General features: G+C 45.5%; 2 protein-coding genes across 2 annotated transcripts; both read right to left on the reverse strand.

The window, feature by feature from the left end:
• Window positions 1-7,005: 7,005 nt before the first annotated feature.
• Window positions 7,006-11,991, reverse strand: LOC118011584 (probable cystatin-15). The gene is made up of 3 exons (XM_035006513.1): window positions 10,468-11,991; window positions 7,799-7,909; window positions 7,006-7,086 (listed from the first exon to the last, which is right to left on the reverse strand). The coding sequence occupies exons 1-3, from the start codon at window positions 10,660-10,662 to the stop codon at window positions 7,006-7,008; spliced, it is 387 nt and encodes a 128-aa protein (XP_034862404.1). The 5' UTR covers window positions 10,663-11,991.
• A 3,121-nt stretch (window positions 11,992-15,112) lies between these two features.
• Window positions 15,113-18,176, reverse strand: LOC118011585 (probable cystatin-16). The gene is made up of 3 exons (XM_035006514.1): window positions 17,358-18,176; window positions 16,041-16,149; window positions 15,113-15,195 (listed from the first exon to the last, which is right to left on the reverse strand). The coding sequence occupies exons 1-3, from the start codon at window positions 17,703-17,705 to the stop codon at window positions 15,113-15,115; spliced, it is 540 nt and encodes a 179-aa protein (XP_034862405.1). The 5' UTR covers window positions 17,706-18,176.
• Window positions 18,177-23,229: the final 5,053 nt, after the last annotated feature.

Below are 23,229 nucleotides of genomic sequence, written 5' to 3' on the forward strand. Positions count from 1 at the left end.
GGAAATTAAAGAAGAATTAAAAAAATTCATGGGCACCAATGAAAATGAAAACACAACTATTCAAAATCTTTGGAATGCAGCAAAGGCAGTCCTAAGAGGAAAGTATATAGCAATGCAAGCCTTTCTCAAGAAACAAGAAAGGTCTCAAATAAACAACCTAGCCCTACACCTAAAGGAGCTGGAGAAAGAACAGCAAATAAAGCCTAAACCCAGCAGGAGAAAAAAAATAATAAAGATCAGAGCAAAAATCAATGAAATAGAAACTAAAAGAACAGTAGAACAGATCAATGAAACTAGCAGCTGGTTCTTTGAAAGAATGAACAAGATTGATAAACCCCTGGCCAGACTTATCAAAAAGGAAAGAGAAATGACCCAAATCAACAAAATCATGAATGAAAGAGGAGAGATCACAACCAACACCAAAGAAATACAAACAATTATAAGAACATATTATGAGCAACTCTATGCCAGCAAATTAGATAACCTGGAAGAAATGGATGCATTCCTAGAGATGTATCAACTACCAAAACTGAACCAGGAAGAAATAGAAAACCTGAACAGACCAATAACCACTAAGGAAATTGAAGCAGTCATCAAAAATCTCCCAACAAACAAAAGCCCAGGGCCAGATGGCTTCCCAGGGGAATTCTACCAAACATTTCAAGAAGAATTAATACCTATTCTTCTGAAACTGTTCCAAAAAATAGAAATGGAAGGAAAACTTCCAAAGTCGTTTTATGAGGCCACCATTACCTTGATCCCAAAACCAGACAACAACCCCATCAAAAAGGAGAATTACAGACCAATATCCTTGATGAACATGGATGCAAAAATTCTCACCAAAATACTAGCCAATAGGATCCAACAGTAATTAAAAGGATTATTCATCATGACCAAGTGGGATTTATCCCTGGGCTGCAAGGTTGGTTCAACATCTGCAATCAATCAACATGATACAATACATTAACAGAAGAAAGAAAAGAATCATATGATCCTCTCAATAGATGCAGAAAAAGCACTTGACAAAGTATAGCATCCTTTCTTGATCAAAACTCTTCAGAGCATAGGCATTGAGGGTACATACCTCAATATAATAAAAGCCATCTATGAAAAACCCACAGTGAATATCATTCTCAATGGGGAAAAACTGAGAGCTTTCCCCCTAAGGTCAGGAACGCGGCAGGGATGTCCACTATCACCACTGCTATTCAACATAGTATTGGAAGTCCTAGCCACAGCAATCAGACAACAAAAAGAAATCAAAGGCATCCAAATTGGCAAAGAAGAAGTCAAACTCTCACTCTTTGCAGATGATATGATACTTTATGTGGAAAACCCAAAAGACTCCACCCCAAAACTGCTAGAACTCATACAGGAATTCAGTAAAATGGCAGGATATAAAATCAATGCACAGAAATCAGTGGCATTCCTATACACCAACAACAAGACATAAGAAAGAGAAATTAAGGAGTCGATCCCATTTACAATTGCACCCAAAACCATAAGATACCTAGGATTAAATCTAACCAAAGAGACAAAGGATCTGTACTCAGAAAACTATAAAATACTCATGAAAGAAATTGAGGAAGACAGAAAGAAATGGAAAAACGTTCCATGCTCATGGATTGGAAGAACAAATATTGTGAAGATGTCAATGCTACCTAGAGCAATCTACACATTCAATGCAATCCCCATCAAAATACCATCCACTTTTTTCAAAGAAATGGAACAAATAATCCTAAAATTTGTATGGAACCAGAAAAGACCCCGCATAGCCAGAGGAATGTTGAAAAAGAAAAGCAAATCCAGCGGCATCACAATTCCGGACTTCCAGCTCTATTACAAAGCTGTTATCATCAAGACAGCATGGTACTGGCACAAAAACAGACACATAGATCAATGGAACAGAATAGAGAGCCCAGAAATGGACCCTCAACTCTATGGTCAACTCATCTTTGACAAAGCAGGAAAGAATATCCATTGGAACAAAGACAGTCTCTTCAACAAATGGTGTTGGGAAAATTGGATAGCCACATGCAGAAGAATGAAACTGGACCATTTCCTTACACCACACACAAAAATAGACTCCAAATGGTTGAAAGACCTCAATGTGAGACAGGAGTCCATCCACATCCTAAAGGAGAAAACAGGCAGCAACCTCTTTGACCTCAGCCGAAGCAACTTCTTCCTAGAAACATCGCCAAAGGCAAGGGAAGCAAGGGCAAAAATGAACTATTGGGACTTCATCAAGATAAAAAGCTTTTGCAAAGCAAAGGAAACAGTCAACAAAACCAAAAGACAACCGACAGAATGGGAGAAGATATTTGCAAATGACATATCAGATAAAGGGCTAGTATCCAAAATCTATAAAGAACTCATCAAACTCAACACCCAAAGAACAAAGAATCCAATCAAAAAATGGGCAGAAGACATGAACAGACATTTTTCCAAAGAAGACATCCAAATGGCCAACAGACACATGAAAAAGTGCTCAATATCGCTCGGCATCAGGGAAATCCAAATCAAAACCTCAATGAGATACCACCTCACACCAGTCAGAATGGCTAAAATTAACAAGTCAGGAATGGACAGATGTTGGTGGGGATGCGGAGAAAGGGAAACCCTCCTACACTGTTGGTGGGAATGCAAGCTGGTGCAGCCACTCTGGAAAACAGTATGGAGGTTCCTCAAAGAGTTGAAAATAGAGCTACCATATGATCCAGCAATTGCACTACTGGGTATTTACCCCAAAGATACAAAAGTAGGGATCCGAAAGGGTACGTGCACCCCGATGTTTATAGCAGCAATGTCCACAATAGCCAAACTGTGGAAAGAGCCAAGATGTCCATCGAGAGATGAATGGCTAAAGAAGAAGTGGTATATATATACAATGGAATAATATGCAGCCATCAAAAGGAATGAGATCTTGCCATTTGCAACGACATGGATGGAACTGGAGGGTATTATGTTGAGTGAAATAAGGCAAACAGAGAAAGACATGTATCATATGATCTCACTGATATGAGGAATTCTTAATCGCAGGAAACAAACTGAGGGTTGCTGGAGTGGGGGGTGGGGTGGGAGGGATGGGGTGACTGTGTGATAGACAGTGGGGAGGGTATGTACTCTGGTAAGCGCTGTGAATTGTGCAAGACTGTTGAATCTCAGATCTGTACCTGTGAAACATATAATGCAATATATGTTAAGAAAAAAAAAAAAGAAGAAGGTCGCAGGAGTGGTAGAATGAAGGTGGGGAAATTGGAGGGGTAGACGAGCCATGAGAGACAATGGACTCTGAAAAACAAACTGAGGTTTCTAGAGGAGAGGGGGTGGGAGGATGGGTTAGCCTGGTGGTGGGTATTGAGGAGGGTACATTCTGCATGGAGCACTGGGTGTTATGCACAAACAATGAATCATGGAACACTACATCTAAAACTAATGATGTAATGTATGGGGATTAACATAAGAATAAAAAAATAAAATAAAATAAATATATATAAAAAAAAAAGAAAAGAATATTTGGAAAGCATCTCAAAAAGGAGAAAACAATTGGCTAGTTACATGTATTTCCAAGCCTTCATTTCTTTGCTAATGCCTGTGGATATTTGTGTTCGGAAACCAAAAAGTTAATATGGGTGATAGGAGCTGGGCCCAGTCTGTGAGCTCAACTTAAGAAAAGCACAGTAAAGAATCATGAAACTAGCTACCAGGGCCCTGATATGGAAATGGGGAAGGCGGCTGGTCGTGTTAATAGAGATCATTTCATAACTTGGATTTTATGACATTGAACTTGCAAGGAGCATGGTTCCCCTCTTTCTCCTTCACCCCCTCCCTTTCCCCTTTGAAGCTTCCCTGAAAACCCCAGTGCTGAGATTTTGGCTAAGCCCCTATTTCAGGAGGGGTCTCACAAATATATTCTGAGGAGCTCTATTCCTTCAGGCTGGGAAGTCACATAAAACATTCTGGGTTTTGTGGAAATCAAGAATTTCTGAAATGTGTGTCAATGTTTCTACGTGTATGCTTGTATTGTAACTTTCAAGTATATTTTTGCTCCCTACTGATCTGGGACAATGAGTGACTGGGCTGGATCTGGAGAGGTCTCTCCAGGACATGATGACACAGGACAGGCTGACCCTGGTGCTGATTCACCTTGGACAGTGTTGTTTCATTCAAAAGCTACTAATGTGGGCTCACCGCTGGCAATGGTTGCAGGCACAACATTTACTCACCCTACCAAAGACTCTTGCACAAACCATGACCATGACCTGTGAACGTCAATCCCATGAATGGAACCATGTTTTTAATCCCCTGTTCTATCAGAGCAGGAACCAGAGCAAAGACATTGGTCACAAACAAAATACCCTAACTACAATTCACACATTTCTAAATATTGCAGTTCCTTAGAAAACTATTTCCCAACTTTATGTATTTCTGATGTCCAGTCACAAAGATTCTTCTATAGTGGTGGGGGGGAGTATGGCCTGGTCTCTACATTTGTAAAATGAAACCAAGGCCATTTTCCTGTGGATCAAGAGAGAACATGACAGACATAGTGAGAAAAAACAGGACACCAGGCCATCCTCGGGTGAAGCCACATGGCCCAAGAACAATGGCTCAACCCTTCAGAACCTGAGTGCTCTAAAGCAAGGGTAGGTAATAGGTCAGCTCTGTTAACCACACAAACTCATTCTTGTTTGTTTGTTTTTTTTAATTTTATTATGTTATGTTAGTCACCATACAATACATCATTGGTTTTTGATGTGGTGATCCATGATCCATTGTTTTCGTATAACCCCCAGTGCTCCATGCAGTACGTGCCCTCCTTAATACCCATCACCAGGCTAACCAATCCCCCCTCCCCCTCCCCTCTAAAACCCTGTTTGTTTCTCAGAGTCCATAGTCTCTCATGGTTCATCTCTCCCTCCAATTCCAGCCCCCCATTTTCCCCTTCCTTCTCCTAATGTTCTCGATGCTATTCTTATGTTCTACAACCATAAACCATATGATAATTGACTTTCTCTGCTTGACTTATTTCACTTAGCATAATCTCCTCCAGTCCCATCCATGTTGATGTAAAAGTTTGGTATTCATCCTTTCTGATAGCTGAGTAATTTTCCATTGTATATATGGACCACATCTTCTTTATCCATTCTTCTGTTGAAGGGCATCTCAGCTCTTTCCACAGTTTGGCTATTGCGGACCTTGCTGCTATGAACATTGGGGTGCATATGGCCCTTCTTTTCACTAAATCTGTGTCTTTGGGGTAAATACCCAGTAGTGCAATTGCTGGGTCATAGAGTAGCTCTATTTTTAACTTTTTGAGGAACCTCCACACTGTTTTCCAAAGTGGCTGTACCAACTTGCATTCCCACCAACAGTGTAAGAGGGTTCCCCTTTCTCCACAACCTCTCCAACATTTGTTGTTTCTTTCCTGTCCATTTTTGCCATTCTAACTGGTGTAAGGTGGTATCTCAATGTGGTTTTGATTTGGATTTCCCTGATGGCTAATGATGATGAACATTTTTTCATGTATCTGTTAGCCATTTGTATGTCTTCTGTAAGATAGTGTATGCCCCTATCAATGTGTGGGAGATGTTACAAAATCTACATTCAGACTGGTCAAAAAATCAAAGCTGAACCAGGCCACTACTTTTGTGCTGTGTCCAATGGAACTATCCCCAGTTGTCTTGGGAAATCCTATCACATCATTGCTTATGATCACTCGATGGAAATGGATTGTTCAGGAAACAGGCAGACTTTCAACTAGAAACCACTCAAATCAGAGTCTTTAGAAACCCAGGAGGAAGAAAGGTGCTTCAGCCCCTCCATTTTGAAAGATTCCTCCAAGTGGCATTGCCATAGCCTCTCTGTCCCAGTCATGCCCCCAGGTGCTCCCACACCCTCCCTCACTCTGCCCCTCCAGGGCTACTCCCCACAAGGATCACAGAAGACAGAGCTGCTCATCAGGCTGGGTGTCTGTCACCATAGTGCTTATCCCAGGGGTAGGGATTGGTGTTGACAGCCGTGGAGGCCAGGTTGAGCTAGGAAAGGGGATACAGACATCATCAGGGAGCAGGTGGAACATGGTGACTGGAGCTACCATTTTCTGAGCTATCCTCAGAGGCCCTGGGATGACCTTCTATGTGTCAAGGGTCTCACGTGCAGATGCCTTGATGGGTGCTCACGGAGGGCAGGGCCTTTTATCAGCTTCACTCACCCACCTCCAATCTCTGTGACTAGATATAGCCCCTCTTCAGAAGGACCACCCCATTGTGAGCCTGGCCCTAGAGCTGGAAGAGAGAAGAAGCAAGAGCTGTTCCCTGGCAAAATAGTCTGCATTCCTTTTGAGTGAGGTGAATGAGGGGCATGGAGAGATTGGAGGATGAATGAATAAATGAATGGATATATGGATGGATACATGGATGGGTGGATACATGTATGGATGAATGGATGGATGGACGAATGGATGAATGACTAAATGAATAAATACACCAACCAACCAGTGGGGACCCCGCAAGAACCACTAGGGCAGCCTCCCATGAGCTGGGGAGTCTGATTGACTCAATGCTTTGCACTACAGTCAAGGTAAGAGCAATAATGATGAATTCATCACCCCTTGTCAGAGGCAGCACCATTTATAAAAGATAAAAGATGTGGGAGAGTGCAAAACAGACAGGGACCCAGAAAGTGCTCTGAGATACCTTTAATTTCCCTGGTACTGAATAGGCCTGGGACTACAGACTAACTGTTGCTCTCTGGAGGGAAAGGAACTTTTTTTTTTTAAAGATTTTATTTATTTGTTTGTCAGAGAGAGAGAGAGAGATAATACAAGCAGGAGGAGCGTCAGTGGGAGAAACCCGCTCTGCACTGAGCAAGAACCTCGATGCGGGACTCAGTCCCAGGACCGTGGGTTCATGACCTGAGCCAAAGGCAGATGCTTAACAGACTGAGCTACCCAGGTGTCCCAGGAACTTCTGCTTGAGGAGCAAGGGACTCCTTCTCTGCCTATTTCGGCACGCAGGTACTGTTCAGGAGGGAGAACTGGGAAAACCATGGTCTGACATCCACAATAAAGGTGCAGTCCACCTGAAAAAAAAAAGTAATTATGAGATTAGAACAGTTTAACACATGGAGAGCACTTAGCATGAAGGACTGAGTAAGAGTTCAAGGTGCATGAAAACTACAAATGACGAAAAACAGAAAGAAACAGTGGCCTAGGGTAGGATCCGAGGAGCTCAAGACTCCACCAAAATGATGGACAGGGGTTGCTGAATCTGCACATGTGGGTCAGGGGCTCCTGAGAGGGTCCTGGTGAGACCATGGCTTGCCACTCAGGGGTCCTGCCAGTACCCATGACACTGCCTGGATGCCCCCTGCCCCCATGAGTTCTGAGGGAGCCAGCAGACTGCCCAGGAGATGGTCCAACGGGACACTGAACACTCAGTAGCAGCTGCAAACCTACCCAGAGGGGAGGCTGCCCCTCAGGCTGGGATAGGGGGTGGGGCTGAAACAAGCCCCACTGAGGGTGTCATCCTGACTCAGGCTCATGCCCAGGGTCTGAGTCCCCTGAACAATATCAGCTCATAGATGATGACACAAGAAGGCCATTACACAGGCCAGCTGTGAGCACAGGGCTCTGCTGGCCTAGAAAATCCATATTCTCCCTCAGTGGGGAGCCCTGGGACCTGAAAGGAGAGGGGCCAGGACTCTCTTTCTGGCCCACGATCATCCCTGACAATGTCCCTAAGCCTTCTCCCATCAGTCCTCCTTTACATGAATGTTCATCATATTCTCAAACCTTTTTCTCTTCTGGGCCTTCTTGCAAGGGGCAATTTTCCAGATCTTCATCCTGTTTTGTACAAATGGTTTGGCCCAATTCCAACTCCATTAAATATATTAAGGTAAACTCCTGTCAAGAACAAATTGTAGAAACTGCAATGAAATACTTTGCATTAGTAAGAAAAACAGAGAACCAAAAAGAAAACAGGCAAAAGCTGTGAATATACATACATAAATGAATAAGGACATACATATGTACAATGTCTCTTATTTTTCTTATTTTTAAATTGATTTATTATTTCATCTTTTCCTCTTAATTCTCCATTTTTCTACAAAAAGATGTCCATATGTACACCTAAGGCATGTATTAGAATCTTCCCTGAGGCACTCCTCCTGGTGGCCTGCACCTGCTAGTCACATCCACAGTGCTATGAATGCACAGGAGGTAACAGGCTCACAGGAGCAGAGGCTGCACAGCAAGGAGCCTGCACGGGCTCCAGCACCACTGATAGCACCACTGATCTCTCAATCGTACGCTTGCGTGGCATCAGCCAGACACAAGGGGAGCACACCAGGGAGTCCTCCTCGGAGAGTAGGATAACAGGTGTGCTAGTCCACTGATTAGCCATCGTAGATGGCAGTCCCTTTCAGGGCAGCATCTAGACAGGGATGTGGGGGGTCCTGGGAGCTGGGAATGCTTGCCTCTTTATGTGGGAGCTGGCTGCACAGAAGGGCTCTTCTTGTTGAGGTTCACTGAGGTGGATATTTGCGAAGCAGATGCTTTCCCATGTGTCAGTTAGGCTTCTATCAGAAGTTATTAAAAGTTACCATTTCATCTTGTTAAATAGAAAGAAGTGCGTGAAAACTCAAGAAGAGCTCAAACTTAGAAATGCAGCCAGAAAACCCTGAGGGGAGGAACCTGCCTCTCACTGGACTGAACTGGAATTATCTAGAAGGCTGACTTCTTTTGGGGGGCTCAGTTCTTACAACTGACACATGATATCCACTCATGCCTCAACAATCACCAACAACAGACACACACACACACACATACACACACACTCATGCACCCCCAGCCTCACTTGCATGGTCCCCAGACCCTGAGCTAGGATGGGGCACGGGGGCTGGAGCAGCAACTGTAGGCTCTATGCCCAAGGGGTTCCCACATCCTCCAGGTGCCCAGGGTTGGCTGCTGTCTAAGGAAGAGGCAGAGGGTCAGGAAATGGGAAAGACTGAGAGAAGCCAGTGGGCACTGTGAGGGAAGGGGGCCACTCTCAGTGTGATGCAGAGGTGAGACTCTCCCCATCAGGGCCCTGCAGACGTGGTGCCTGGCTCAGGACTGTTCATGCAGGGACCAGAATCTGGGCACGCACAGAATGAGTTCAGGACAGTAGTCTGTATTCCATTCAAAGAAAGCACGAAGTGGTAAGAATAAACAGTAGTGGGAAAGGTTTGCCCAACAGAGGCTAAGGACACATTTCTATCAGGCCCAACATTTTCTCTACTCTAAAGGCTCTATAACCCATGACCTTCTTCTGCATGGGCTATTTCAGGAATCCTAAATGTGATGTGTCCTGCCCAGATCTGTTTGTGTCTCCTCCAGCCTTGCTCTGTTGTCTCAGTTGATGGAGTCACTGCACACCCACATGTTCTGGGAAAACACCAGGGGTCCATATTTGACCCCCTCTTTCTCTACACCGTCACACCAGTGCACCCCACATCGACCTCCAACAGATGCAGAAGCCAGCACTTCTTTTACTTCCCAGTGACCAGAGGACCATCCCCTGCATCCTGGTCTCAGCCTGCCATGGCCTGTGGAGCTCTGAGTGACTTTTTTCAACGGATCCCCAGATCTTCAAGGATAACATCTCAAATCTTTGCCTGGGGCCCTGAGGTGCCCCCAGCCCTACCTCCCCCTGCACTCCTGCCTCTCTGCACCTCCTTCCCAGCAACCCCAGTCCACAGAATTTCAGGCTGTCTGCAAGTATATTTGTTGCTTGTCCCCATCCAGGTCCTCCCCCAGGGCTGCCTGCCCTTTTCATCCCCAACTTCCATGTGACTGGATCTTTCCAGGAGCACCCTTCATTGAGATGCCTTCCCTGACTGCCCCCCATGCCCCTAGCCTCTCCTCTGCCCTGGGCTCCCCACACCCACTGCTTTTCCCCAGACTTCCACTATTCCACTCATGAACTTGGAGGCCATTGGCCTGTCCTCACCAGCGCCACAGCCCCATGAGAACATGTCCCAATCTGTCTTCTCTGCTACCTACAGTGTTTCATGCAGGAGCCTCACCGCTCAGCCTCTGTGATGCCTTTCCTTCTTGGGTTGGTTCTCCCCAGCTACCGCGTCTCTTAGTCTTTCTGGTTTCTTGTCTCCCTGCTGCTCTGGCTTCTCCTAGCCACCTCATTGGCAGCTTTTCTTCCCTCTCTCACTCGGCAGCTGGATCTCTGCATTCAGTGCTTGCTTTCTGCTCACCTTTTTTCCTTCCCTCTGTTATGCAGGGAACTTGCTCATGAAGGAAACAAATCAGAAACTCGGAACACTTCTAATGAAACCTTGTAACTTTTTAAACAATATTTACCAAATTAAAACATCCATTGCTCTTTCCTGCAGATCAAGGACTCGCCCCTCCCAGGTGTGGCCTCAGGGCAAACATGGAGCCACATGGAGGGAGGACACTCAACTCACCTTGCGCTGGCTTCGCCGCACCCACAGCAGCTTATACGCATACTCATCTGGGTAAACTTGGTTGAAATGAAACACCGCAAACTCAACACACAAGGTGAAGTAATTTGTTCTCCTATCAATGTCCACGAAGTTGGAACTGCAGACATGAGGCACCAGCACAATGAGCCCCAGAAGCAGAGGTGCCTTCAGGAGCATGCTGTCTGGCGTGAGCCCTGGAGGCCAGCAGCAAACGGGTGGCAGCCAGCGTGGGGCCACCCTCCGAAGCTCTGCATCCCACACAGCCTTACCCCAAGGAGTCCCTGGGCTGCTGGCCAGTGCTCTGTCCAGCTCCTCCCCTTCACCCTGCCTTGTCCCTGCCTTGTCCCTCCCATCATCACTAACAGAAAGCAGAGCAGGGGCTCACCATTTCCACCGCTTTGTTCCATAAGTCTTGGACCCAGGAACATGCATGCAATATGCTCTGTTTCCAGGGCTACCTCCACCTGCCCCAGTCCAGCCCTAATAGGCTCTGAATGGGGGTTTTGAACCCACCTCCCTTGCTCTCACAGCACTGTATTCTACAACTGCCAAGTCACAGGAACTCTTAGGAACACTGGTGGGCTCTAGGAAGTTGAGGTAAAAACCAGGTCTACCTCTGACCATGGCTGCAGCCATCAGGAGGGTACAAGGAAGGGTTACCTTTGGGCCTGGGTTACCATCCCTTCCACCACCTCTGGCACCTGCTGACCTGCTTGCCATGAGGTCTAGCTGTGTTTGGCAGTGGGGAGAGGGATTTCTAATGTCCTGGGCGGGTGGAGAGAAATCCAGGACGAAGCAGGTACTAGCCCAGGGCAGGGCTCTGCTGGAATGGATGTGGATGGCAGCCATGGGCATGAGAGGGATCGGGGACTGGGAAAGACAGGCCTTGCCCAGCCCTAGCCAACGTGCATTTCCACACAGCTCTGCCACTTTGAGGTCCCATGGCCTTTGCCAAGTCATTGTTGTTAGGCTTTCCTTGGGGGAACCACAGTACGTGGGAGTGTCCTACCTGGCCTCATACAAGGCATTGGGAGTGAGTGGACCAGGAAAGTATGACATGCTGTCCATGCATGTGAGGACACTCTGCAAGGGAAGGATTTTCCCACCTTGGGCATGGAGTCAACAGACACCTGCACATTGATGATGATCCCAGAAAGGGTACAGGGCCAGGGCCACAGCTGTTCAGACTGGGGCTATCCCAGAAAGAGATGGGAGTGTGGCCAGAATGGCAGACACCTTTGTGACCACCTTCACTGCTGCACATCAGTAGATAGCTGGCGGCATGGGTGTCTAAGGATAATCATGGTGAGGACTCCACACCCTGCCTAGAAGTGCATCTGATCCTGAGTGTTGTCTCTCCCGAGGAGATCAGGTCCCCGCATGGCTGGCTCTTCCTCCCCATTTCCAGCAGCAGGATGACTACAGTGTCCAGTGTCATCTTTCGAGACCAGGAAGACACTACTGACAGGGGCTGTGACTGCCTCACTTCTAGATTTCTCTCACCAGGAGTCAGAGATTTCATGGGGCCTGCCAATGGACCAGCTGTTGCATTTCTTGGCCCTCTCTATCAGTCTGTTTGTTCTTTCCTTTGTTTATGCTTTTTTGTCATAATTTCCTCCCATTCTTGAGAGAGACTGTGATCACTGGTCAACCTTGTGCCCATCCTCTGCGTGTGCCTGTCCAGACTGTCACTTCCCTTGAGGCTGAACCTCAGCAGCACCACATATACTTGTCACATCATAAATTTTAATCATTTCCTTTGATCATATACCCTAATCAGAATTGAGACTACTTGTGTTATTTTAAGGTGCGTTGCTGACTCGACAACCATTTTTCTTCTTAATTTCAATCTAAACGTCATTGCAGCCAGAGACCTTATTCCTTATGATATCAGTACTTTCAAATGCATTGTCACTTTATGGGTCAGAATATGTTCAGTTTGGATTAATATTCTATCAGCTCAAAAAAATACATGTTCCGGGGCACCTGGGGGGCTCAGTCATTAAGTGTCTGCCTTCAGCTCAGGTCATGATCCCAGGGTCCTGGGATGAAGCCCCACGTCGGGCTCCTTGCTCAGCCAGGAGCCTGCTTCTCCCTCTGCCTGCCGCTCCCCCTGCTTGTGCTCTCTCACTCTCTCTCTCTGTCAAATAAATAAATAAAATCTTAAAAACATAAAATAAATAAATAAAATTATATAAAAAAAGAAGAATACATGTTCCATAGTTGGTGGTGAATATTCTATATAATTGTTATTAATTTGTCAAATTAACAATTAAGTGGAGCACAGGGTGATGCATGGTAAATCTCAGTTCAACAAAGGACCATGGGAGAAACTGAAATAGAGGAGCAATCATTCACAGGTCCTGGGGGAAGTACTCAGCAAGCTGAAGGGGCCGCACGGGGAGGTCAAGGCACAATGCAGATGGAGCCACAGGATCTGCTTACTGGGTGGAGTACTTCAGGGTTCTTGGGATAAAACCAGACTGACCAACTCAACCCCAAAGGGCAGAGTTCTGGTAAACCCCACGAGGGTCTTATCTAAGGGGCCACAAAGGGGAGGTCCTGGGAGGCAGAAGAGACTATTGCTCACAAGGGCTGCAGGGGAAGTCACATCAGGAGCTTCCATTTACTTAAGACTCTGGAGGATGCTATCTAGGGCACATGCTTGTGTTTATATGAGAGGCTAGTGTCAGTTTTAAGACTCTGCAGGCCTCCTGGCCACACAAAGTCGTTGCCAAGGTAGCAGTACCGTGGGGTAGCTTAGCTAAACTCCCAACAATAATCAAAAATCAAATTTGTTCAACGGATTCTTAAGTTTTTGTATATATGTTCTGATTTTTACCTGGTGGGTTCTGTCAGTTACTGGATTGGGATTTGATCATTTTCCCTCTAGTCCTGTTTGGTCTGGCTTTACTAATGTGGAGACCACAAGAAGAGGTAGCCCAAGGATAGAACTGTTGTAACTTCCATATTCAAGCAAAGCTGTGACTTTCAGTTCCCCAAAAGCTATGTTTCTAATCCCATATTTGTTGAGAGCTGCAAGAGGCCACAGTCAGAGTTATGAACCTATATTCACACCTTGGTGCCCAAAGGGAAGCTCATTAGAATCATCAGTGCAGGGCTTAAAATAACCCAGTGGCTGGGTCCACTGAACACATGATATTAACACAGTTACATGTACAATGCCCCAGGTGCATGTAAGGTGTATCTGAGCTCAAAGCACAGCATAATTGAAAACAAGATGCCAGGCCTTCCCAATGTGAAATGGGAGTGAAGATAAAGGTGTTCACCTATGAGGGGCACCAGTGAGCAGTAACAACTGGACTTCAGTGAGGGTCTGGCTGTCCTCAGCCACCATGGGCCTCTGAACAATGAACAGCTAGACCACTCTGAACCTGAGTGATCTCAAGCCAAGAGCAGGTAATAGGCTGGCTTTGCTGACCACACATCTACCTTGTTAGTTTATATTTGCCCCTATCAAACTGTGGGGAGATGTCATAAATTCTATGCTCAGGCTGGTCAAAGGACCAAACCTGGCTCAGGCCACCATCTTTATTCTGTGCCCAATGAAGCTGTCCAGAATATGTGGAAAATCTATCTTATCAGTGTTTATAGCCCCATCATGGAAACACATCAGCAAGAAAAAGACAGACTTTGAACCACACTCAGAATAGACCCCCTAGGAGCCCAAAAGGAAGGAAGGTAACCCCTAACCCCTCCATGCTGAAGGATTCTTCCAAGCATCATTGCCACAGCCTCTCTGTCTCAGTCATGCCCCCAGGTGCTCCCACACCTCACTCTGTCTGTCCTTCACTCTGTCCCTCCAGGGCTACTCCCCACAAGGATCCCAAAAGACAGAGCTGCTCATCAGGCTGGGTGTCTGTCACGACAGTGCCTATCCCAGGGGTAGGGATTGGTGTTGACAGCCATGGAGGCCAGGCAGGGCTAGGAAGGGGGATATAGGCATCATCAGGAAGTAGGTGGAACATGGTGACTGGAGCTACCATTTTCTGAGCTATCTTCAGAGGCCCTGGGATGACCTTCTATGTGTCAAGGGGCTCATGTGCAGATGCCTTGATGGGTGCTCACGGAGGGCAGAGACTTTTATCAGCTTCACTCACCCACCTCCAATCTCTCTGACTAATATGGTCCCTCTTCAGAAGGACCACCCCATTGTGAGCCTGGCCCTAGAGCTGGAAGAGAGAAGAAGCAAGAGCTGTTCCCTGGCAAAATAGTCTGCATTCCTTTTGAGTGAGATGGATGAGGGGCATGGGGAGATTGGAGGATGAATGACTAAATGAATAAATACACCAACCAACCAGTGGGGACCCTGCAAGAACCACTAGGGCAGCCTCCCAGGAGCTGAGGAGTCTGATTGACTCAACGCTCTGCACCTACAGTCAAGGTAAGAGCAATAATGATGATGAATTCACCACCCCTTGTCAGAGGCAGCACCATTTATAAAAGATAAAAGATGTGGGAGAGGGCAAAACAGACATGGACCCAGAAAGTGCTCTGAGATACCTTTAATTCCCCTGGTACTAAATAGACCTGGGACTACAGACTGACTGTTGCTTTCTGGAGGGAAAGGAACTTCTGCTTGAGGAACTATGGGCTCCTTCTCTGCCTATTTCTGCATGCAGGTACTGCTCAGGAGGGAGAACTGGGAAAACCATGGTCTGACATCCACAACAAAGGTGCAGTCCACCTGAAAAAAAAAAGTAATTATGAGATTAGAACAGTTTAACACACGGAGAGCACTTAGCATGAAGGACTGAGTAAGAGTTCAAGGTGCATGAAAACTACAAATGACGAAAAACGGAAAGAAACAGTGGCCTAGGGTAGGATCCGAGGAGCTCAAGACTCCACCAAAATGATGGACAGGGGTTGCTGAATCTGCACATGTGGGTCAGGGGCTCCTGAGAGGGTCCTGGTGAGACCATGGCTTGCCACTCAGGGGTCCTGCCAGTACCCATGACACTGCCTGGATGCCCCCTGCCCCCATGAGTTCTGAGGGAGCCAGCAGACTGCCCAGGAGATGGTCCAATGGGACACTGAACACTCAGTAGCAGCTGCAAACATACCCAGAGGGAAGGTTTTCCCCAAGCCTGAGGTGGAGGGAAGATTGGGACATGTCCTTGAAGCCCAGGGGATTAGAGGGGGTTGTGGGATGACCAGACAAACTTAACAGTCTTCTGAAACCAAAATAGAGGAGCAAAGGAAGAGTTAGGACCACAGAGACAGAACAGTATCTGCCAGAACCCAAGGTCCCAGGAAACATTCAGGCTATGCGCTGCAGGGAGGGCCTCATCATGGGAGGAAGGTCATATGGGTATCTGCAGGGTATTTCTGGTGGGCCGGCCAGGTGAGCACAGGGCTGAGCTTCACTACTCTGCTGGAAGCAGCTCTGTCTACTTAGCGTGACCACCTTCCCCCTCTGGGTGGAGTTCTGGGAGCTGGAGGGAGAGGGACCAGGACCCTCATTGTGACAATTTCCCTAAGCTTCCTTTCATAGACCCTCCTTAATATTATTGTTAATTTTATTATCAAACCTTTTTTCTTTCCTGGGCCTTCTTGTAAGGGGCAGTTGTTGAGGTCTTCATCCTGGTTTTCACAAATTGTGCGGTGCAACTCCAACTCCATTAAAAATATCATTGTCCACCTCTGTCAAGAAGAAATTATAAAACAGCTGCTAAATATTTGCTTTCCATGAGTGAATAAAAGGCAGAGAATCAAATAGAAAAGTGGGCAAATGACTAGAATATGTATATAAATAGAATATTCAAATCATGCACAATTCTCTGTAAGCATATGATCAATAGAAAGGTGTTCCTAAATGCACCTAAGGCATGTATTAGAATCTTCCCTGAGGCACTCCTCCTGGTGGCCTGCACATGCTAGTCACATCCACAGTGCTATGAATGCACAGGAGGTAACAGGCTCACAGGAGCAGAGGCTGCACAGCAAGGAGCCTGCACGGGCTCCAGCACCACTGATAGCACCACTGATCTCTCAATCGTACGCTTGCGTGGCATCAGCCAGACACAAGGGGAGCACACAGGGAGTCCTCCTCGGAGAGTAGGATAACAGGTGTGCTAGTCCACTGATTAGCCATCGTAGATGGCAGTCCCTTTCAGGGCAGCATCTAGACAGGGATGTGGGGGGTCCTGGGGGCTGGGAATGCTTGCCTCTTTATGTGGGAGCTGGCTGCACAGAAGGGCTCTTCTTGTTGAGGTTCACTGAGGTGGATATTTGCGAAGCAGATGCTTTCCCATGTGTCAGTTAGGCTTCTATCAGAAGTTATTAAAAGTTACCATTTCATCTTGTTAAATAGAAAGAAGTGCGTGAAAACTCAAGAAGAGCTCAAACTTAGAAATGCAGCCAGAAATCCCTGAGGGGAGGAACCTGCCTCTCATTGGACTGAACTGGAATTATCTAGAAAGCTGACTTTGGAACTCAGTTTTTGCAACTAACACATGATATCCACTCGTGCCCCAACACACACAAACAACACACTCCCGCACGTGCGAGCACACACACACACACTCATGCACACCCAGCTTCACTTGCATGGTCACCAGACCCTGAGCTAGGACATGGCACAGGGGCTGGGAGACCAGCCCAAGGAGCTCCTTTGGCCTCCAGGTGTCCAGGGCTGGCTGTTGTCCAAGGAAGAGGCTGAGGGTCAGGAAATGGGAAAGACTGAGGGAAGCTGGTGGGTGCTGTGCAGGGAACGGACCACACCCAGTCTGTTCAGGAGTATGGTGCAGAGGTGAGACCCTCCCTGTCAGGGCCCTGCTGGCATGGCGCCCAGCTCAGGGCTGTTCATGCAGGGACCAGAATCTGGGCATGGATAGAATGATTGAACTCACCTTTTGCTGGGCCTGCCCGACCTCCAACAACTTGTATGAGTGTTCTTCCATGTTGTCATCATTGAACCAAGCCAGAGCAAACTCCACAGATGCCACAAAATAATCATGGTTCTTACTAATGTCTACAAATTCTTTTTGAATGGTCCAGACATGAGTGCCCAGCACAATGAGTCCCAGAAGCAGAGGCGTCTTCAGGAACATGCTGTCCTTTGTCAGCACCAAGGACTGGTGACACATGGGAGGAGGGGGTGGCAGCAGCTGCTGGGCTGCCCTCCACATCTCCGGATCCCACACAGCCCTGCCCTCAGAGCTGCTGACCTCCCCCCTTTGACTGGTGCCTCTGGTCATCTCCACCTCTCAGTCTACCTGCCTTGTCCCTCCCACATGTTTGCTCCCATGGCAGTGCATCAACTGCCAGAGTCACACAGATTCCTGGGAACACTGATGAGTCCATTTCTGTGGTTGGAGGCAGTTGCCAAGGCTGCCTACAACCTTGGCTGGAGCCCACCACTAGCCGGACCCAGGGAAGTACAGGGTGTGCGGCCAGCAATGAGGAAGGTTGGGGAGCTGTCTAATCCACTGTCCTGACCCTCCTCTGCCAGAAGGCACATCTGGCTTCATCCTCCCAGTCTGGTATGATTAGTTTTCCCTCCCTCCAAAATATGTTCTCAGTTTCACTGTGATTTCTTTCTTGATCTGTGGGCTATTGTGACTATGTCGTTTAATTACTACATAGCCAGTTTCCAATCATCTTCTCTCCTATTGACTTCCAGCTGAAGTCCACTGTAGTCAGAAAATATCCTATTATTTATCTTCTTTGAAATTTGTTGAGATTTGTTTTATTGCCCAGAATATGGCCAACACTGTATGTTCTTGAACACAATGTGTATTTTGTATTTTTTAGGAGTTAGATACCTCTCAGTACACCATTTTGTTCAAACCTTCCATATACTTACCTTTTTTGCTTTGTTTTGTTATATTGAGTTTTGTTTTGTTTTGTTTGGGTTTGGGTTTCTGTCTCCTTTCCTGTCTGTTGCTCAGAAATGTGTTAAAATCTCTCACTGTGATTGGTTGTGAATTTGTTCTTCTTTTCTCACAATGATTTCTTTATGTATTATGAGACTCTGTCATTAAGTGCTTATACAAATAGAATTCTTACACCTTTTTGGTGGTCAACCATTTTACCATTATGAGTTAGTTGTACCTTTTATCCCAAGGAACTCCTCTTGCTCTGCAATCTGCTTTGTGTGATGTCAGAGCTCCTACATCAGCATTGTTTTCATTATTGTTCTCATGATATGTCTTTATTCATCTTTTCGCTCACAGATGGTGTCCTAATCATTAAGATGTGGCTTTGTGAGCAGCAAACAGTTTTTAAAATCAGTCTAAGTGTCTTTTATTTTGAGGATTTATTCCATTTACAATAACTTGTATTACTGATCCCTGATAACTAGTATTACCATTATTGATATGTTTGGGTTCCAATTGGCCATATAATTATTTGTTTTCTATTCATCTCATTGTCTGTTCCTTATTTTCTCCATTCTTGCATTCTTTTAAATTATTCAAGATCTTATTATTCCATTTCTTCCTCTCAATGGTTTTATTTACCCCTTACTTTATTCTTCTTTTAGTGGTACCATTAGCGATTGTGATAAGCATCACTGGGTTACTTGTATCTACTGTAAATTAGTACTTTTACCATTTCAGGGATGGCGGAAAGACCTTAGAACATTATTACTCCTAACTCCCTGCCCACCTAGTGTGTTATTGTTGTCAGGTGTTTAAATTCTATATATTTGAAAGCCTGTAAGACAATATGATTGTCTTAAATTAATTGGATTTAGCAACATATTTACCCTTCTGCTCTGCATTATTCCTTCAACATTATTTTCACTGGGGTTATTTCTTGTCCCCTGAAGAATTCTCTTAAGTATTTATTTTTGGTTGGATCTTGATAATACATCTTTTAGTTAGTTAATTTGTTCATTTGTGTTTTTATTTTTCAAAAACTATCTTCTCACTAAACAATTGTACTTCCATGGGAGCCCCTATCCTAGGGGTTCAGCAAAGTTCCCCCCCTTCCCCACCATGTCCTTCAAGCATGGCTAATATATGGATTTTAAGACGATAAATTATCCTCTGTGACCTGCTTTGGCTGCATCTCAGAAGGCTTTTTATGCCGTATGTTCATTATCTTTTGATTCAAAGTATTTTCTTATTTCCTATGTGATTTCTTCTTTGACCCTTGGCTTATTTAGAAATATACTACTAAATTTACAGGATCTAGAGTTTTTCAAATTGAGTTTTTATTGCAGTTGTCTGCTGTGAACAGAAAACATACTCTCAACCCTTTTGATCTTCTAAAACTTTTGAGATTCCTCTCCTTTTTGATTGAGAATGTTTTTATTTCACCTTCAATTTTGAAGAAAAATTTTGCTGGCTATAGAATTCTAGGTAGTTAGTTCTTTCATTTCAGTTCTTGGAAGATTCAAAGTGGCACTTCTTAAAGTGGTCTACCTGCCGAGCAGGGAGCCCGATGCGGGACTCGATCCAGGGACTCCAGGATCATGACCTGAGCTGAAGGCAGTCGCTTAACCAACTGAGCCACCCAGGAGCCCTAAAGTGGTCTATCTCGAATTGACTTTTATAGGCAGGATGTGGCCCTTCATGGTCTCTGCTGAAATCCTAGGATATTTGCTACAGCTCTTCTTCTTGGCAGGTGCTGAACTCCAGGTTTTGTCCCCCATTTAAGGAAAGAAACACCTCTTCTCCAGGGCACTGAAAGCCACTGCCTCCCACTCCTCCATTCACACCCTGGTGCCCTCTCACCCCATTCTCTTCTCCAGGTCTTGCTTTGAGTCAAGCAAGATAGAGACGATATAGTTCCACACCAGGGTAGTGTCCATCACCACCTGTCTCTCCCAGGGGCAATAAGTAGTACCCACAGCCTAAGTTCTCACCATGAAGACCAGGCTGAGTCCCCAGGTGGTGGAGTTTAAGCATCAAGGAGCAGGGAGGGATGTGCTGAGTTGAGCTGCTGTCTTCCAAGGTCATTTGCAGTCCTGGTGAAGGCTTTCTTTCAATCCGGTGGCCCCTGTACCTTGGTGGGTAACTATAGGTAGATGGAACCTCCCTTGGCCACCCTCTTGTGCCTCTCAGATTTGGATATGGCCCATCTACAGAATGCCTGGGCCCTGTAAGCCTGGTGGGCAGAGGCTGAAGCAGAAGTGATATGGTCCTTGCTTCCTGGGAAATTCTCCTATAATCTTTGACTTTCAGGAGGTTTGTGTGAAAAGAAGAAAATTTTCATTCCACTTGAAAGAGCATTGAACTTTGCAACCTGGCTCTATCTTAAAGCTCTCTTAATTCTGTCTTTGGCCTCTGGTTCAGGGTCTAGCACTGCCCCTGGAAGGGTCAGCAGGGCCATTTCCCTCCTTCCCTATGAAGGTCAGGCTTCCAGGTGACTGGACTCACTGGAGGCTCATAGACAAAGCAGAGAGCTGCCCAGGTCAGGGCCCCTGGGTGTTCTACTGGAGTTCAACAGTTACTGCTCCAGAATGGGGCTTAGGACTGAACAGGTATGTACACATCCATGTCCAAAGAAGCATTAATCACAATAGCCAAAAGTCTGAAGCAACCTATATCTATCAATAGATGAATGGATAAATAAAATATTGTATATCTATACAACAGAATACTATTCAGTCTTAAAAAGGAAAGAAACTGTTGCAAAGTATAACATGAGTGAACATTGAGGGCATTATGTTAAGTGAAATAAGTCAGTCACAAAAGAACAAATATTGTATGACTTCACTTATATGAAGTACCTAGAATATTCAAATCCATACAAACAGAACATAGAAAGGTTCTTTCTTGCCCCAGGGGCAAGAGGGTAGGAAGAGATGAGGTGTTATTATTTAATGGGTGCAGAGTTTAAGTTTAGGAAGATGAGAAGGTTCTAGAGATGGATGGTGGTGATGGTTGCACAACAATATGAATGTACTTAATAATGGAATGTACAATTGAAAATGATTAAAACAATAAATTTCATGTTATGTATCTTTTGTTAAAGTAAAAAACATTATATATACATATTAGGGGCTCAGGAAAATTCTGAATTACAAAAGAGAGAAACATATGGTTCTGCAGGGAAGGCCATGTTGCTCCCATCACACATGCTGGTGCAACCCTCCAGTGCCCATGTGTCAGCAGGGGGAACAGGAGGGAAGAGAACCCCTTCCCTGAACATAACCAAACTCTAACCTGCTGGCTGTCTTTCTCTGGTCTCCCAGCTGGCCTCAGCATGCCTGCCTCTTTCTAGAGCAGTGTTGTCCACCAGGGGCTAATGTTGGCCCCTCTCAAAGCTCTGCCATGTATCTCAGAACACCTGATGCTTGCCTGGGTGTCCAATTCTTATATCACATTTGAGATCAGTCATTCCCAAGGAATCATTGAAACTCAACAGAACACAGCAGAGTAACCACCTGTTATAAGAATATTTTATCCTCTGTGGAAAAGGGAAACCCTCTTACACTGTTGGTGGGAATGCAAGTTGGTAGAGCCACTCTGGAAAACAGTATGGATGCTCCTCAAGAAGTTAAAAATAGAGCTACCCTATGACCCAGCAATTGCACTACTGGGTATTTACCCCAAAGATACAGATGGAGTGAAAAGAAGGGGCACATGTACCCCAATGTTCATAGCAGCAATGTTCACAATAGCCAAACTGTGGAAGGAGCCAAGATGCCCTTCAACAGATGAATGGATAAAGAAGATGTGGTTCATATATACAATGGAATATTACTCAGCCATCAGAAAAGATGAATACCCACCATTTGCATCGACATGGATGGAACTGGAGGGGATTATGCTAAGTGAAATAAGTCAAGCAGAAAAAGACAATTATCATATGGTTTCACTCATATGTGGAACATAAGGAATAGCACAGAGGACCACAGGGGAAGGGAGGGAAAACTGAATGGGAAGAAATCAGAGAGGAAGACAAACCATGAACTCATGGAAACAAACTGAGGGTTACAGAAGGGAGGTGGGTAGTGGGATGGGGTAACAGGGTGATGGGTATTAAGGAGGGCACATGTGGTGATGAGCACTGGGTGTTATATGCAACTAATGAATCATTGAACACTACACCAAAAGCTAATGATGTGGGGTGCCTGGGTGGCTCAGCCGTTAAGCATCTGCCTTTGGCTCAGGTCATGATCCTGGGGTCCTGGGATTGAGCCCCACATCGGGCTCCCTGCTCAGCGGGAAACCTGCTTCTCTCTTTCACACTCCCCTTGCTTGTGTTCCCTCTCTCACTGCTCTCTCTCTGTCAAATAAATAAATAAAATCTTTTAAAAAAAAAAAGCTAATGTATTATATGTTGGCTAATTGAACATAATAAAAATAAATAAATAAAAGAATATTTTATCCTCTTGAGAGATCTGAAAGTTTAGATAACAATGTTTTTTTTTAATGATGCAAAGAAAGGTCTTTTCCTCGGTCATTCAGCTGTAAGTCAGAACCAGGATCAAGCACCAACATAGTTCAATGCTCAAGGAACCCAGACCAAGGCCACTAAGCCTCTGCTCTCCTGCCTCATCCCATGTTTCTGGCCTTGCCCTTGGGATGATAAACCAGTGAATAAACACAATTTCTACAGGGACATTCCTATTCCTTAGCTCTGCATGGGTCTGATTGTTACTATTTCAAAAGTTGGGAGAGACCAAGATAGCTGGCAAGGCAACCATAGGAAGAATAGAGCTTTCCTTTTTCAAGGAGGTAGGGTGAGAGCTGGGGCCTTGAGAGGAGGTGGGAGATGTGTGTTCATTGAGGCCAATGGGCACAGACCAGGAGAGATCCACAGACA

Source organism: Mirounga leonina, unplaced genomic scaffold (genome assembly GCF_011800145.1).
Source record: "Mirounga leonina isolate KUSES-001 unplaced genomic scaffold, KU_Mleo_1.0 Mir_150, whole genome shotgun sequence".
NCBI classification, from domain to species: Eukaryota; Metazoa; Chordata; class Mammalia; order Carnivora; family Phocidae; genus Mirounga; species Mirounga leonina.